Source organism: Cadophora gregata (genome assembly GCF_030347475.1).
Source record: "Cadophora gregata isolate MNR1 chromosome Unknown scaffold_5, whole genome shotgun sequence".
Lineage (NCBI taxonomy): Eukaryota > Fungi > Ascomycota > Leotiomycetes > Helotiales > Ploettnerulaceae > Cadophora > Cadophora gregata.
In genome coordinates this window covers 2193545-2210675 of record NW_026695928.1, presented here as the reverse complement: position 1 = coordinate 2210675, position 17131 = coordinate 2193545, and the positions used below count along the sequence as shown (strand labels likewise).

General features: G+C 48.1%; 7 protein-coding genes across 7 annotated transcripts; 4 read left to right on the top strand and 3 right to left on the bottom strand.

Annotated features, from left to right (window-relative positions):
• Window positions 1–3: 3 nt before the first annotated feature.
• RPL26 (60S ribosomal protein L26) lies at window positions 4–927 on the top strand. Its single transcript, XM_058505128.1, has 3 exons — window positions 4–185; window positions 272–384; window positions 440–927. The coding sequence occupies exons 1-3, from the start codon at window positions 167–169 to the stop codon at window positions 722–724; spliced, it is 417 nt and encodes a 138-aa protein (XP_058359685.1). The 5' UTR covers window positions 4–166; the 3' UTR covers window positions 725–927.
• Window positions 928–2338, bottom strand: ONS95_011507 (uncharacterized protein; the record flags this gene model as incomplete). The annotated part of the gene is made up of 3 exons (XM_058505127.1): window positions 928–1817; window positions 1880–2174; window positions 2224–2338. 3 exons carry the CDS (start codon window positions 2336–2338, stop codon window positions 1421–1423), a joined length of 807 nt encoding a protein of 268 aa, XP_058359684.1. The 3' UTR covers window positions 928–1420.
• A 2185-nt stretch (window positions 2339–4523) lies between these two features.
• On the bottom strand, window positions 4524–5830 carry ADH1 (alcohol dehydrogenase; the record flags this gene model as incomplete). The annotated part of the gene is made up of 5 exons (XM_058505126.1): window positions 4524–4572; window positions 4626–4849; window positions 4901–5404; window positions 5457–5680; window positions 5773–5830. The coding sequence occupies 5 exons, from the start codon at window positions 5828–5830 to the stop codon at window positions 4524–4526; spliced, it is 1059 nt and encodes a 352-aa protein (XP_058359683.1).
• A 2111-nt stretch (window positions 5831–7941) lies between these two features.
• On the bottom strand, window positions 7942–9941 carry ONS95_011505 (uncharacterized protein; the record flags this gene model as incomplete). Its single annotated transcript, XM_058505125.1, has 5 exons — window positions 7942–8472; window positions 8528–8824; window positions 8872–9215; window positions 9359–9407; window positions 9459–9941. 5 exons carry the CDS (start codon window positions 9939–9941, stop codon window positions 7942–7944), a joined length of 1704 nt encoding a protein of 567 aa, XP_058359682.1.
• A 1484-nt stretch (window positions 9942–11425) lies between these two features.
• ONS95_011504 (uncharacterized protein) lies at window positions 11426–12466 on the top strand (the record flags this gene model as incomplete). Its single annotated transcript, XM_058505124.1, has 1 exon — window positions 11426–12466. One exon carries the CDS (start codon window positions 11426–11428, stop codon window positions 12464–12466), a length of 1041 nt encoding a protein of 346 aa, XP_058359681.1.
• Window positions 12467–12976: 510 nt separating this feature from the next.
• On the top strand, window positions 12977–13840 carry ONS95_011503 (uncharacterized protein; the record flags this gene model as incomplete). Its single annotated transcript, XM_058505123.1, has 1 exon — window positions 12977–13840. One exon carries the CDS (start codon window positions 12977–12979, stop codon window positions 13838–13840), a length of 864 nt encoding a protein of 287 aa, XP_058359680.1.
• Window positions 13841–15649: 1809 nt separating this feature from the next.
• On the top strand, window positions 15650–16995 carry ONS95_011502 (uncharacterized protein). Its single transcript, XM_058505122.1, has 2 exons — window positions 15650–16096; window positions 16162–16995. Exons 1-2 carry the CDS (start codon window positions 15822–15824, stop codon window positions 16892–16894), a joined length of 1008 nt encoding a protein of 335 aa, XP_058359679.1. The 5' UTR covers window positions 15650–15821; the 3' UTR covers window positions 16895–16995.
• The last annotated feature ends 136 nt before the right edge of the window (window positions 16996–17131 follow it).

Here is a 17131-nt window from a genome sequence, read left to right as displayed (position 1 = left end):
CCTCCGACATTGAAGTCATCACGTGATAATTTACCGCCAAGATTTCTCGCTAAATCGTCTGCGCTAACGCCCAGCTCCCACATTCTGGATTTTGCGGTGAAGCAAAAGATTTCCTCCTTTCAACGACCAACGACAACAACGCCAACGTTTATCACCAACCGCCACGATGACCAAGATCAACTCCGGTACGTCAAAGTCTTACGATTGCGTTTCCAATTTCGCTCAGCGCAATTGTATCGACGATCCACTGACCTGAACTGACAATTTGCAGCCCTCCACTCCTCAAGGAGAAAGTCGCGCAAGGCTCATTACGATGCCCCATCCAGCGTCAGACGTACCATCATGAGCGCACCTCTCAGCAAGGAGCTCCGTGAGAAGTACAACGTATGTAAACCTTTCGCGCAATGCCTTGCTCCGGCCCTCCTAACAGCTCTCTCAGGTCCGCTCCATCCCAATCAGAAAGGATGACGAGGTCACCGTCGTTCGCGGATCCAACAAGGGCCGTGAGGGCAAGATCACCTCCGTCTACCGTCTCAAGTACATCGTGCACATCGAGCGTGTCGTCCGCGAGAAGTCCTCCGGACAATCCGTCCCAATCGGCGTCCACCCATCAAAGGTCGTCATCACCAAGTTGAAGCTCGACAAGGACCGTGAGAACATACTGGAGCGCATCAAGGCCGGCCGCGAGATCAAGGAGAAGTTGAAGACCAAGGCAAAGGCCTAGATGGAGTGGGCATATAAACGAATGTACGGATGGATGGAAAACCCTGGGCATATTGGCGTCTTTGGCAGGATTTGTTATTTGCACATCAGTTCGGCTGCTGACTGGCTGGCTGGTGCTGCTAGGCATAGGGAATGAACAACAAAGACAAAAATTATGGCCATTTCACATCCTCTGTGCTTGCACGTTGGTTCAAATTGTGAAATGCTCCATGGGAGTTCCTCCCGAAGCAAGCGGTCGCCCACCAGGGCACGCATATGTTGGTTACGTTGCTATACATTTTGCTTTGGGAGGGAGCTGGCCTCTACTAACTTACAGGATCGTGGGATGGGCTCAAGTGCTTCAGCTGAATCTGCTGGATGCGCTAATTATCTCCGCGTCAATCGTCCTTTACTGGAATCATGGTTTTCGAGGTAAACAATAGCGCAAGAGGAAACGAGAGGTTGGATTCTTCGGAAGACGGCCTTCCTCGCCTGCAGACTGTCTCTAGATCTTGGTCCTTGATGATGAGAGTTTGATGGTGAGGGATATGCCCTTACATATATTGAACACTTCCCTGGAGAAATGTAAGTACTTTCAAGACCTGGACTTATTCTTCGGACTCGAGTTTCTCTTCCACTATTCACGTAGACATATGTAATGATTTTTTAGCGACTCAATCACTGCTCATCCATTCTTGCCATCTATTAATACACAAATTTAAAACTTCTCAATATATGGCCTAACATCCAACTCCTGCGTGAAGTGACTCCTCGGCTGTGTATGTAGATACCAATACGAGTCCGCAATTGCATCGGCACTGATCTTCCCATCCTCCACACCACCATTTACAGCCCATTCCTTCGTCCTGGGGATATCAATTACTCCATCTATAATCGCATGCGCCACATGTACACCCTGAGGACCAAACTCTCTAGCCAGACTCTGTCCTGTAGCTCTCAATGCGAACTTGCCGCTTGCGAAAGAGGACATGTTCGCGCTGCCACGGAGGGAGGCAGTTGCGCCGGTGATGATGAGGGATGGTGGATGAGGAGAAGTAGGTACGGAGGAGAGAAGGCCTGGGAGAACTGCCTGGGCGAAGAGGAAGAATCCTTTGCTGAAGAGACAAACAATTCAGCAAAAGGTCACGAGATGAGAGATTAGACAGAAATAACATACCCATTGGCCTCATACCCCGCCTCGTATTCCTCCAACGACAACTCCAAGAACGGCTTCCTCACAAACTTCCCTCCAACATTGTACACGGCAGCTGCTAAGTTCTTGCCCTTGAACTCCTTCTGTATCTCTGCAAATGCATTCTTGATGGAGGATTCGGAAGATACGTCGGTTGATATGCCGATTGCCTTTCCGCCTGCAGCGTTGATCTCTTTGACAATGGATTCGTAATTTGCAGGGTTGCGGGCAAGTAGGGCAACGGGATAAGTTTGGGCGAATTTGATGGCTACGGACCGGCCTGCATGGTGGTCAGCATCCGTGAAAAAGTTACGAAATTGGTACCGTACCAGTTCCAGCGCCCACGCCGGCGACGATGCTGTAGAAGTTACTTGCTGCTGCCATGGTCGTTGTTGATTTTAGATGGTTATTTGTTGCTGTTAGACGCTGTGAAGGTTTGGACATGAATTGAGAGGAGATTGAGACTGAGTATGTAGATTAAAGAAAACAGCGAGATGTGCTGGATAGGAGCAGTTATTAAAACGGTGCAATTGCTAACGCGTTGATTGATAATGCTATGAGGGGTTACGGATGATGCAATCGAGCTTCTCAATCAAGCCGACATTAAATCCGGATTAGTAAACAATAAAGCATGTACACCAAACATAGACCAAAATAAATCACCTACCTGCCTTCTCTGACTTTGTGCGTTTCTCAATGTCTGAAAATCTTGCAGAACATTGAAGTTATTCAGAGGTCGAAAGACCTCGAACCTGGAGTTCAGATCTCCTTGTCAGTTGTCGCCGTCCACCCCGCCACAAAGTGATCCGTGCCACCAGCTGCCTTCCGAACTCCGAGGTCTGCTGGTCCTGACCATCTAAAGCCTCAAGCCTCAAGTCTCAAGCCTCAGTCAAAAAAATCAAGGTTCTCATCTCATCGATCTCCATCCTTTCCAACCTAGCGCAAACCTTGAGAAATTGATTCCTTCGATCGACCCTTCAATTTCAAAAAACGCGAGTCTTTTGTTGCATGTCGCTTTTTCCACAATCAAGTTTTTCTAAAAATCAAACCCCTTAAATCATGGAAGAGGCCAGGTCCTGCCAGCTAAATCTGATAAAACTGTCCCACATTAGCACCCGGAACCCGACTCGAGTATCTACATCCATGTCCCTCGTGTCTCAAACGTGACGAGCAGGTTTATCTGTGGCAGATTGGTGGGAGACGCGGTTTCCTACATCCTCTATCCTTGGTCTTAGGCAGGGGAAGAGCGGATCGACTTCTTTGTGTTACCTCTGCTGGCGATGCGACTTGCAACAAAATATTTATCTTTCTATTTCTTTACCTCAGTGGGATGATCCGGTATGTCGCTTATACCTTATCCCTGATGTTGAGAGAGTTGGTTTGTGGTAGCGCGTGTTGTCTTCTCGGTTCCTGTGGCGTTTTGAAAGCCAGTTGTACTGTTTCCAGAAAATCTGACTCGCCATGTTGGTGGAGACGTCGTGAAGTCACAACTTTATTTTCTTTGCACACCCAAATACTCTGTATTTTCAGACACTTTTCAGCACATGTTTTCGTCTTCCAAGCTTCTCTTGAATCCAAGGAGGCCAAGTTCTCAGGTTTACATGCCAGAATACCAGTGGGCCGGAGATATGTCCCGGCGCAACTTATGTTCTGTGGCGGAACAACCCTTTATGCAGAATAGCTCGCAAATCTAATCTCAATCCATCCCTCCAAGTTTAAGCCTCCAAGCCATATGGTCTCCTTTTTTAGTCAGATCGAGAGATCCCAAGCCGTGTTCCCGTCCCGATTGTCCAGCTTACAGGGACCGAAGTCAAGTCTTGTCCCGTCGGAAGTTGGCTCCGACGAGTCTTTGTTGACTTCGGGTATTTTCTCGGGACCAGAAGGGGGGTTCGCACGATGAGATCTCTTGCATGTGATAGGTAGAACGCCTTAGAAAGATACGAAGGGACGCTTACTGCTACAAGGTCTAGTTCCGCTCGCAAATGTCTCGGATTTTTACAAGCATTACTATGTTCATAAATCAGAACTCATGTACTTGCCTAGTGAACTTAAGATACATCCTTTTTCACCCAGCTCTGGTGCAAGCATATGAGCATGGCACACATGCCTTCGCTCTTTGTTCGCTTCTTCGTCAAGCGAACTCCGAAATGGAAGCAATTGGAGCTGATATTGCTGGTCCAGATGATCATTTAGCCACGTGGAGAGCCACTGCAAATCCTATCATCGTAGTTACAGCAGCGGAGCTCACTTGAATAACCTTGATACAAGATCGTATGTATCGAACTAGCTGTTATGAGGCTTGGGGAGTTTTCAGACATATCAATCTTCAATAATGCGCTGATCACGTGCACGGTACTCGACGGCCTTCCGGTCAGAGTCGTCTTTCTCCCCGTTCTCTTGCTGAAGCGACTGCAGCGAGGCCCATGTCATCTGTCCCATCATCACAATTATCGCAATGGCATTGCATGCCTGTTTCAAAGCTTGATTTTTCAGAGACTATGTACAAGCGAACTGTTTCCAGCTCTCACATTACCTTGCCAAAACTTATCCAACCAAGCACTTGACGTTATCCCTTCATCAAATAGATCGTACATTGCTCAATATTGTTCAATTTCTGCCCAGTTTTCCATTACTTGGAGGTATCAACGACGTATCGTCCAGCAATCTTGCCCTCGTGCCTAGGAAGTTGTCAGATGTTGTTTACCTCTGAGGCATGTAACGGGAGACTTACATTAGGTCGTACACCTTTTGAAGCTCACTCATGCCAATAGACTTGTACGGTGCCTTAATTACGCCTCTTCTGAAGAACTCGATGGCCTCAGCCGAATCAGCTCTGTTTCCGACGTATGATCCTTTAATGGTAATCATCTTGATGACAGACTCGAAGACTGGTGCACGGAGATAGGCACCTGCTGGAAGACCAATGGCCACCACTGTACCACGAGGTCGAACGTACTTTAACTGTCAGCTACAAGATCAGACCAGCATGACGGGACATGAACATACCTCAGCAGCCTGTTGGAACGGCTTCTCGTTGACAGCAACCAAGATGACAGCGTGTGGTCCTAGACCATCCGCAGTAGCAGCCTTGACATCACTGACGAGGTTCTTGCTGGACATGAAGTCGACGTACGACTCAGCACCAAGCTTGGCAGTCATCTCCTTCTTCTCATTGCCACCATCGATTGCAATAACTCTGAGACCCATGGCCTTAGCATATTGGCATGCAAGAGACCCAAGTCCACCACCAGCACCAACAATGGCGACAGTCTCGCCGGGCCTAGCACCTGACTCCTTCAATCCCTTGTAAACGGTAATACCGGCGCAGAGAACAGGGGCAATGGCCTCGAGGTCACACTCCTTGGGAATGCGGGCAACGTGTGCTGCCTTGGCAATACAGTATTGTTGGAAGGTGCCGTCAACTGTGTATCCAGAGAGAAGGGCCTTAGCACAGAGAGGCTCATCGGATCTCTGGCAGAAGTCGCAGGCCAAGCAGGAGCCGTTGATCCACTGGAGAGACATGTCAGAACATCCAACTTGGGATCTCCATTTTCGAAAATACCTTTACACCAGCATGGTCACCAATCTCAATATCGTTGACCAATTCGCCCTTGGCAACTACGACACCGGCACCCTCGTGTCCACCGACAAGTGGGAGCTTGGTTGCCAATGGCCAGTCGCCATTCACGGCGTGGAGGTCAGTGTGGCAGACACCAGAAAACTTGATGTTGATGAGAACCTCATCTGAGGCAGGCTTTTGGACTGGGATCTTCTTGTAGACGACAGCTGGGGAAGTGTCAGCAAAGCTCAAAGGTTTCAGTATATGAGAGAATGGCGAGTTTGGGAAGCTTGAGGCTCAGATTCTAGGTATAACTCACGCTTCCCGGTCTCCTCGACAACCTGTGCCCATTGCTCAGTTGGGATGTTTGGTGCCATTGTGATTTCGTTGTTGTTTCAAATCGAAGTGCTTGTTGTGTTGGAATGGATTATTGTAGTTGTCAGTTATCTTGTGTATGAGAAAAATCAATTGATGAGAAGCAAAAGTATCTGAAGGAGGCAGAGAGCTCGGTGTTATATTTACTCTAGACAAACATGCCACTTTCAAGAAAAAAAGCTACCCCTCCATCTTACCTTGCTGCTGATAACCCCACTTGTCTGTCCCATCACGCCGCTAGAGCTTGCATGCCTGTCATTCCTTCCACCCAAGCAATTCCTATGCGTCTTATCTTGAGCAGCTCCGTGATCTATTGTCAAAGAGTTCCAATTATCCGGTTCCTGTGACGCCTGAGACCCAGTCCCGCTCAACCGTTGGCTTTGAGTTGAGCATCCCTTCGAGCATCGAGGGAAACAGATTGGCTAGAACACCAGAATTGGACCGGCCTAATGGCGGACATGGGCGACCCCCAGTGTGCATGAGGTAAATTTGCATGCAAAGCTAGCACGGTTCCAAGCCTCTGCATGATGTTGACGTTTGGCATGGATCTCAGAATCCAAACAGCTCTGCTCTTGTCATCAAAGTTTCTGAGATACGTATGTCTTGGCATCGAGTGCCTCACGTGGTCGGCTTGAACGGTCGAGGCTCGAAAGTGGTGTGTTTTCCTTAACGATAGATATCTTATGATTCGAAGGACCGACCCTTCCACCAAGCACCTCTGGCTTTCGCCAAACTCCGGAGTGGAGCCGCCCTTGAAGTCTACCAGTCACAAAATCGCCGAGAAATCCTGTCTCATTCGTATGGTAAAATGGATAGTTACGGCTTGAATGGCAGAACATGAACTGATTTCTGATCTCCCTAAGCCCACCAAGCCGTCCAAGATGCAACTAAATGCGGCGTATAATTCCAGGGTCGGTCAATCCCTTACTCCATACCCTTTGCAGTAAAGCCCATTGCGGGGAAGTTCCTAGACCGACCAGCTACGAGTACTCCATAAACAATTGCGCGTGGTGGACATAGCGGGGCTGTGTTGATTGACAGATCTACAAGGAAGCAATATCGAACCCCTTGATCCGAAAGCTTGCCCACGGAGCTCTGGATCTCCTAAGCTCGCTCGAGTCATGGCACAAGAGGGAGCGTCGGGCGATGATTTGATTGTTGGAGGGCATTGTAAAAATTCTCGGACGAACGCCTCTCCCCGCATGGTGCAGGAGGAATACATTGGCCAATTGAAACTGTGATTCCCAAAGTCAGGCCATTTCGACCACCTGAGTCTCATGGCCATGGCACCCCACATGCAGCCATGCTGTGATATTCGCGTAATATCGAGTGACGGCTAGGGATCCGGCGTCGAAGCAAATCAAAGGTTATGCTGAAGATCGATGACGGGGACTGAATTGTTTGGTAGGAGTGCGACTGGCAGTGAAGATCCGAGATAGATGTGGTGTGATGTAAAGGGGCATCTCGGTGGTGTTCCGCAGTTTTTGCTCTTGAACTTCTACTGTAAAAGCAGCGGTGCGCTAGTCTCAAGTAGAGACATCGAAAGTCTCGGGTCTTCTTTCCTCTGGACATTCGGTAACATGAGTATGGCTGAGGGGGTAGGAGACTGGTGACTGGCATCTGGCTGAATCTTATACTTCGTCGACGATCGACCTCTATGGTTACCCATGATATCATGCAACACCTTTACGGCGGATTAGTCCAGATTCTAGATCTCTTTCGCTTCATCCTTGTATATGAACCAAACAACATTCACGACTAAGAAAGAACGGCTTCGGCGTATTGAGAAGACAATTTGTCATCCATTGTGTCTTTACCGCACTACTTAAGGAAGTTCTAGGCCGTTATCAAAAGAAGAGTCAAGCCAACGAAGGGTCGCGAAGGAGAGCTGATACCCAACTTGTCACTGAATGACAATCAGCCTCAACACAACTACATAACGTGGAAAACAGACCGGGACATTCGCTAGAAGGAAAGAAAGCTGAATCAGAAAGGAAAGAATGTTTCAAGATGACCATCCGAAAGGAATTTGTTATACATTCGGCAGCAACAGGAAATTTGGTCATGTCCTTCGATCCTCCTCGACTCCTCACAAGTGGGGCACGTTGAGCGATCAAGCAGAGACCTTCACCATCTTTGACGGAGAGAGGAAACCATCGATCTTTGGGATCTTTGTTTCGCTTTTGTCAAAAGCAAGGACATCCTCAGGCTTCTCAATAGCAGCCAGTTTAGAGTAGCCGAGAGACCGACGCTCGAACTGCTTCTCGAAGCGCTTAGTAGAAGCTGGAACTTGTGGAGTCGACTTGTGGAAAGTATTCATGTCAAGACCGTAGGAAGGGCCGTCGACGGGAGGGAGGAGTCGGCCAGCTTGGAATCCAATGGCAGGACGGTAGCCGTAGAGAGCTGTCTCTAGGATGGCGGCATTCTGACGAACCTTGGTCTCGACAGCTGCTTGTGTCTCTGGGGTATTCTGAAGTGCACCCATTCGCTCGATTGCGATACCTTCAGAGAAGTACTTGGGACTGGGCAGAGGCACATCGTATATGCGTCGGAAGAGTGCACCATAACCCCACAGATTCCAGAAAGAACGCTCTTGAAAGAACGGCAGAGTGTCGTAAGGTGTGTGGCCAAAGTTCCAAGTACCCTAACACAAGTCAGAGGCTGTTTAGATCCTTCTAGGTGGAGAGACTATTACTTACACTATTGTTTGGTGCATCAGGGGCTCGCTTGTAGGGTGACTGACGAGGATTACAGAAATTGCGGATGAACCAAGCGCAGAGTCCGAACAAGCTGTAGGCTATGCTACGAAGGACTGGGGAAGGGCCCAATTTCTCCATTTGGCAGAAGTAAACGATATCGGCGTCGAGGATTGAGACGATGAGCTTTCTAACAAAAGGTTTAAACAGGGATGGAACGGAGTAAATAATCTCATTCATCATGGCCATCCCAGCTTCTTCGTTTGCGTCTTCGCGCCAGCGACACTTTGTCTCAAAGTTCTGCAAGTTTCAACGGTTGATCAAAAGCACGGGCTAAAATGACCTACCTTGCGCCACTCCTTGGCTTGCTCAAGAGTCTCGGGAATATATTTGACACCCATGGAACAACCGAGCTCACGCCAGAGAAGCCACATAGCTTGAACTTCGAAGCCTTCGAGCTTCCGGTATCCAAACTTGCTGATCCATTGAACTGGCACTTCCGAGAAGTGGATGATCAGATAGAGGACGTCGTCACTGTTGATCCAGGTGCCATATCGGTGATGATGTTCATTGATGCGAGAGATGACCAAACTATGGTTGGCAGATCGAAACTTGTAAGCCATCATACCAGACATCAAGTGCACGGTGGATTGCAAGCGATCATGCTCAACCATGGGATCCGGGTTTACCACTGTAGAAAGTCAACATAGTCAGCATTGGTCACCTCTTCGATATGTTTCGATGCCACATCTTGTACTGAAGCTGTAGAAACGGCAGGTCCTTGTTTCTGAATCTCCAATGACAGCAAAGAATTGAAGGGGAGGGGAAACCTACTATGTCCAGACTTAACAAGAGCACGAGAAACACCAGGGTCAGTCGAAGTCTACCAGTATTATTAGCATGGATATGACGTTTGGTCACAACGGTCACCTACCCGAAGGAAATCGGAGATCCATGCGAACTGGAAAAGACGAGGAAACTCCCACTCAGCCATGTTGCTCTCAATCTCTTGAGCCTGTTCGACAGTCATATCTTTCCACGAAGTGGGGTCATCTGTAAAGCCATATTTTTCCTTCAAGGCATTGATACGTCCATAACGCGATTTCTGTTGGAAATATCTCCAGAAACACAAGATAGTGCCGAACTCAAAAACGTGGTAGAAGCTGAACATCGCAGGTTTCATAGAATCCAGGGAATTTGTGCCGAACAAGTGTTTGGATATTGCAACTTGGGGAAGGAGGGTGCCGAGAGCAGTGGGAGCTGTTGGAGGTTGAATGAGAATGTTGAAAGCTGTAGGGGCGAGCAGGGCAGTCACGATAGCCTTTGCTGAAGTCGAAGTTGGAGAGTAAAGGATAAAACCAGGGAGTAGGAGCAGGTAAGCGGCTGCAACCCCCTTGAGTATGAGAATCACAATCATGGTTGTGGGTCCTGTCTCGATCAACATATCTTTCTGGGGATCAGAGAAGTGGCTTTACCTTCTCAGTGTTGAAGATACGTTGTTTCTTCTACGGTTGTGCAAAGCCCCTCGTTCCGTTTGCACTGTTATGTACTCTGCAACAGTAGACTTGTTTTAATGAGAGCGTCTATTTCTGCTTGTCAAGAGTGGACTCGCACTTCAAGCTCGTGTTGCTTTTATACTAAAACGAAACAGCTCTTTTTTCGCTTTACCGCTGTAAACGAGCGCCGACATAGGCATGCTCCGGCTAGACATCCTCTTTCGAACTGTTGTGCAGCAAATTACAAATGGATAGCTCCGATTTAGCGATCTTCAGTATCATATTCTCTTCAGCATGCGGAGATTTCCTTTTGCTGTGGCGATTTTGTGGCTGGAAAGCGAGACACTCAAACCGTGAACCAACATCCTCTGTTGCATTCTGCAGCTCTCTTTGGCTGAAGAGCAGTATCGATGTTGGTGACCACAAAACATGGCTTTTGGATTCACTCAATGGCCAATAAAGGCCGTAGTGGAGTTGTCTTCTGACCTTCTACGAGTCTCTTCTCAACAACAAATTATTCAACTTTTCCGCTCTGCACTACATATGACCCTCCACATCCCACAGCAGGTTCCGTGCGTTCAAAACTGCCTGGAATCTCACGACGAAATCACGCCAATACAAGGCAAGGGACATATGTTGCGTAACCTCGAGGTACTCTCGGCCAACCGGATGGCTTGGCTCTTCCAGGTCGGCATATTTCCATCGCGTGTTGTCTGCAATGACCCGGTTCTGCAAAGCACCGTGATTCTGGATCCAAAAAGAAACATAGGATGAGTCTAGAGTAGCTCTACAGTAAATTCCAACCACTGAGTGCTGGTCGCAATAAGCGGCTATTCATATTCTTGCTGTATCGCGGGACTGTGCAGCATCTTTGTAACTACCTGGAGACTCGGTTCAGTTCAGGGAGGTGGCCTTCACTCTCACCTCGTAATGGCTCTGGGTTTGCCTTTTGTGCTGGAGTTAGCCTCCTTTTCCAACAGATACGGACCAATTCCAACAAGTCAACAAAGTACAGTACATGAAAGCCAATATCATTCTCGTCTGAAAACACTTCCAATCGTTGTTGTGTAAGCCACGAAAGGCTCTGCTCTGTTCCAACAAGATCGAAATCATGCTCAGACTTCTGAGGCTCGTCGAAGCTGACCGAGACCGAAGCTGCAGAATCAAGGCAGGGCACTGCGGCGACTTCCTGACAGATTGAGTCAATGGAATATTGTTCTCCTCAATCAGCGTTTTAGGCCTTGTTCGTGAATAAGTGTTCTAATGCGAAGCCATGAGCGGAGCAGTGACTCCCCATCTCTTACAAAAGACAAGACGTCGTTCCCGATTGAGCTTTAAATTGACCCAAGATTAACCAGACTAACCTTTTCAGCACGAATACCCGAAGTCCAAAGTTTCACTCAACATGGCACCAGAAACCACTAAATCCTCCAGGAAGTCAAACTCCAGCTCCAAGCCGGGCAAAAAGTCGACCAGCCTAGTGGAGTCCATACTCAGCGGTGCATTCCACAAAGACGAGTCATCGTCATCTAGATCTTCCAAACGTCGCGAGGGGAAGGTTTCAAAGGATTGTACTACGTCCGAGTCAAAGGATCACAACTCTGGTACCAAGTATGGAACTAAAAGTACTAAATCTACAAGTTCGAAAACTTCCAAAGCAGCCAAGTCCACCCATGCATCATCAGACACTTTCCTTGAAAGTGTATTCTTCAGAAATGAGTCTCAAGCACCGCCGAGTACAAGCACTCATCCACTACAGCCATCTCAACCATCTCAACCAGCTAGTACGAAGATAATCTCCTCGCCACCTTCAGGACCACCTCAAGACCACCAACATTCCAAGCCTTCCGCAACAAGCATGAAGAGTGTACACGTAACCGAGAAGGACAAAGAAATGGCCAAAAAACAACTCAAGATAGAGGAACTTTCAGAGAAAGAACTCGAAGAACAAGAGACGTGGGCACTGGAAAAGTTGATCCAGTGTGGCCGTTGCCCTCAGAACTGGGGCTGGGAAAGATATACCGCGCCAGCTGGATATGAGAAATACAATGGCTACCGATGTTGCGGTTCCCCTGTGCCAGGAGCCAGGCATGTACATATGATCTCCCATGAGCTCTTGGCGGAGGGGAAAGGTGGACTTTATATTTTATCTCTTACAACGAACTGGTGGGATGGACCTTTCTACCCTGGTGATCATGAGAATGCCTTTGCTTTTCAAGTAACACCTTTCAGCCAGACCGTGAACATTCAGCAAATGGCACCTGGACAGCAGCAAATACAAAGCACACTCAGCACCAATGATAATCATAGTATCACAGTAGCCCAGAATACCGCAGCTGGAACACAGATGCAGTTTCAGCAGATGCAAAATATGTTTGCTCAACTGTTCCCCGGAACACCTCAACTCCAATTTCCGTCCAGCCCTCCACCGCTTTTCAAAAGATAGGTCTAGTACGCAGACTATAAGTATGTCGTAGCACTGGGCTATTTGAATATGATGGTCCACTGGGCCAGAAAGTGGGAGAGGAGGATTTGCTAAAGTAGATGGCAACTTGTTACAATCAAAGATGTTTTCAGAACAGACCAAGTTTTTTTTTAAAAATTGGTTGCAGTCAATCACTGAAGAGGGATTAGAATCAAACCCTTTACCTACAGAGAGCTTTGTAGTCAAGTGAATAATGATAGGATGGGAAGATGCTTCTTAGTTAATGTCGTCACTTCAAATGGTGACTTGGGTTGGCATCTGTGATTCTACAGTGAAACTAGAATATGGTGCCCATGATCTAAGTGACTGTCCCGGGCTCCCCGGGGCCTGACTGGCAGCGTCTCAACTTCCTTCCCGAGACTATAAGATCAACCGCACTGCTTTTGCTTGAAACTAAGCTCGCAGGTAACACCACAGGACTTCCCAAGACCTGGTCGACCACACTAATAGGATAGTCTCTCTCTCGAAGGAATGGCGCCACACTCAAAGAAACTCCCAGAAGCTTCAAGTTCAAGCTCGCCTTCGAAGCCCACCAAGAGAACAAGTATCTTAGGATCCATGTTGGACAGCGCGTTCTCGAGAGACAGCTCATCAAGACCCAGCTCCAAGCTCTCCAAACACACCGACAAGCAAGATGTCAAGAACTCCGCGAAAGAAACAAAGAGCTCGAGATCAAAATCCACTTCTAAGAGTGTCAAATCTTCGGCATCGAAACATACTACTGAGAAAACCAAATCTTCGAGTTCAAAGCCGAAATCAGGATTACCGACATCGAAGCTATGCAATACAGCCACAGCAGAAACAGAACAGTTCTTAAATAGTGCTTTCTTCAAGGACGAATCAAGAGTTCAAGTTGAGGAGTCACAACCTCCAGCTCCCGCGCAGTCCACCACCCCAGACATCACAACTGCCTTTACCAGCGAACATGACAGGAAAATGGCAACAAGACAGCTGCGAATCGATACTCTATCTGAGGTGGAGCTCCAAGAACAGGAAGAATGGGCACAAAAGAGGCTCCTAGAGTCTCAGGCTTGCCCAGCTGGCTGGGGCTGGCAACGATACACAGCTCCTGAGGGCTACTCCCAGTTCAATGGGTATCGCTGTTATGGTGGAGCTAGTACACACTTAGTATCTCATGAACTGTTAGCAGAAGGAAAGAATCGTCTGTACCAGCTGGATCCATTTACAAACTGGGCGGGACCTTTTGATGCAGAGGAGGTGAGACGAGAGCTTGTAGAGCTCGCCATCGGAGGACAACAACTGTCACTTGCGGATCAGGCAAAACAACTTACTCCGGAACAGTTTGCAGCGCTGCTTCGAAGTATATTCTCCTAACAATAGATGTGGAACGGGTACTTTGGTCGGTGAGGCTATGCTGTGCAAGCCCTTCATTCTCCCAGAAGCTGAACAAAGATCTGGCATCTATCATGTAAGGACGGCTCACATTACATATGCAAGCTAAGCATGCCAATTTAATGCTCCGATGTGGCGAGTACACTAGTGCGACTTAATTTCAAGTGATATGTTGACACTCAAGTATTCTGTGACTTGATTCGGAATTCTTGACAGTGAAGTCCTTCTCGCCTGGCTAAATGGGCTTGCTTGTTGGTGAGAACACTAGAAACTAAAGTAAACACACCGACGCGAGCAGGCGAGACCTTGTAGCGTCAGAATTAGCGAGATCGGCCTCCTAAATTCCAACGGGACCTGTACTCTCCTCGCCTCACGTCACTCTCTTCGCTGCTCCAACACATCTGCAATAACAGACAGCCTACCAGGCACTTTACGTTACCTCAATTGGATTCCTCCGCAAATGGCGACGCATCTTCTGACACGTTTATCTCTAGTTGAAGCTATCCCGATGCGCCGAGTCAGGACTTTTTGGTACAAAGGAGGTATGGGCTATATCTTCAACATGATCTGGTAGATCGTCTATGGAATCGAAGCCTACGCGGATGCCAGTTTGTGAACGATGTCACACGTCGATGATCCAAAACCAAGGAGAAGGTCGTCGCCTGTTTGCTCTGCAGCACCGTCTTGAGAGGCCACACAATGGAATTCAGAACACGATCAACACATGAGATGCATCTGCTCTGACAGGATATACGGGTTGTTGATGGATGACAGAGAGGCCATGCTGAAGCCGAGATTCTTCACCGAGTAGCGACTCCTCTTTGTCAATGCTCTACGCTCTGTGGTTGCGACATTAACCAGACGTTTTCTTTGGCTGTACTTTGGTCACAGGCAGGTATCGACGTCCTAAGGACACTCTTGGGAATTCTTCGCGACCACATCTTCCACATACGACGCTAAATGCTCGAATCAGCCTTCCCCCGCAGGCAGTCATTTGCTGTTGACCGCCACACTTAATTTGTACCCAGTGTGCCGCTTGTCGTTTATCATAGTCGTCGGACAAAGCCAAGCTGTGTATCCATGGTATGGAAGAGGCGGCTTGTGCTCTGGCTAAGTATAACCAGTCGATGCCAATTTGGACGTGTCTGAATCATGGTTCATGATCAGAAGCACTTTTCACTGTTCTGAAAAAAAAATTGTCCTCTTGCCAAGGAAGTCCCTAGCTTGAAATCGCAAGCAAAGTTGCATTCCTTACAAATCCCGAGTATTATCTGAGTCACTGCAAATTCCATTCCCGATGCTTCGATGTGCTGAATCTGCTTTCTAGGGTCGCTCAAGTAAATTCTTTCGGATAGCTTCCTCCTTGACCTTGGCTGGCTTGCTGTGGTTGCTCATGAACTATTCATAGTCTTACGTGCATGTCGTCGAATATGTTGTCCCAAATCTACTAGTCCTAAGTGGATGTCGTTGCTATCCATGACGACGCTTGGTCCATTTCACAATTGACGATGAGCCTCGAATGGTTCTCGAAATATGTCAAGATGCATTTTTCAGTCTCCTGTGGCCCGCTGCCAAAAGCACGTTTATCACGCCAATTGTGACAAGGCTGCAGGAGGCCTGTCTAGTTCCCAACCTTACGAAGTTACCAAAGTACCGAAAAGACGGTGTAACCTTCTGGCATCAGCTCCTCTTCTTCAAGAGTATCTTGGCAAAAATATCTGCCCTTAATAATGCCCCCGCTGTGGGCCTTTCCAATTGCATGAGTGTTCCCCGCAGTAGTGTGCAGCGGGAAAATGGTCTCCCCTGCTTGCTGCCATTGTCCGACTGGGAAGTTCGCCGACAGGGATATGTAAGCTGATTTACCAAATTTTGGGTATGAAAAGGACGAGCTTCCCTCGAGATCTGCACCTTGTAGAACCTCGAGTTTCTTAATTTAGCAATTGGAATTCTCAACCTGTCTACCATGGCGCTCTTCAGTAAACCTGCCGTCCTGATTGTCCTGGGCTTGTTGAGTAGTTTAGCAATCTCTGCCCCATCTCCAGGACCTCTGCTCCGACAGATATACACGTTTCCTCCGAATCACTTCATTGAGAACATAGCAGTTCGCTCAAATAGTGATTTGTTGCTCACGTCTATGAGTGTCAATACACTTTTCAGTGTCGATCCCACAGTTGCCACACCCAATGCTACAGTCGTTCACACGTTCCCCGAGGGCCATGGTCTTATGGGCATAACCGAGTAAGAGTTTCTCATATCATGTGCAACCTCTAGTCACTGGAAAACAATCTAATAATAATATCCAGACTCACCCCAGACTTATTCGTCGTCGTAACCGGAATTTGGGACCTAGCACTCACAAGAGCCACTCTGGGCAGCCTCACAGTCTGGACCGTAGATCTCTGCACCTCCAACCCCATCGTCAAAAACATAACCACTATCGCCACCTCCGTCCAACTCAACGGTCTCGCCCCAGTCCCCGGATCCAAAGACTTAATACTCGCAGCAGACGCCGACGTAGGAGCCGTCTACCGCATCAACATCGCCACAGGCGCCTACTCCATCAGCTTCAGCGATCCTCTTTTCGCCCCAATCAATCGCACTATCCCAGGGCAACACCTAGGCATAAACGGGATCCGCACGAAAGGCTCATATTTCTACTTCGTCAGCTCCGCCAAGCAGCATTTCGGGCGTGTGAAAATCGACTCCCTCGGACAGAAGACCGGGCCAGTACAGATCATCAGTAACAACACCATCGTCGGCGGAGATTTTGGGTCTCAATACGACGATTTCGCTTTGGATGCGGGGAACGATGCGTGGATTGCTACGCATCCGAATCATGTTGTGAAGGTTACGCCTGGGGGTGTGCAGATGGTGATTGAAGATACGGAGTTGTTGTTGAATCCGACGAGTGCGCAATTTGGGAGGGGAAGTGCGAAGGAGAAGAAGACTTTGTATGTGACTAATGGGGGGTGGTTCACGGAGGACTTTACGTTGATTAATGAGGGTGTTGTGGCGCTTGATACTACGCAGGTTTGAGAAAGTGTTGGGAGTTTAATGGCTGTGTCATGATGATATGAATGATGAATGTCTAGTGATAATTATCAATGGGATGTTCGATGCGAATTCTATCTGAAACCTGCCTCCTTTCCTTACCCTATTGTGCACCCATCTAACTCAGTAAGATGGCATTCAGCCTATGTTGCGAATATGAAGCTCACACATAGCACAACTGAGCAAAGGATAAGCTACAAGCAAAAATATCCCCCCTCTTCG

Coding starts and splice junctions, on each gene's coding strand:
- ONS95_011502 (XM_058505122.1), top strand. CDS start 15,822: ATGGCGCTCTTCAGTAAACCTGCCGTCCTGATTGTCCTGGGCTTGTTG. Junction 16,097..16,161: donor GGTCTTATGGGCATAACCGA/GTAAGAGTTTCT, acceptor AATAATATCCAG/ACTCACCCCAGACTTATTCG.
- RPL26 (XM_058505128.1), top strand. Junction 385..439: donor AGCTCCGTGAGAAGTACAAC/GTATGTAAACCT, acceptor CAGCTCTCTCAG/GTCCGCTCCATCCCAATCAG.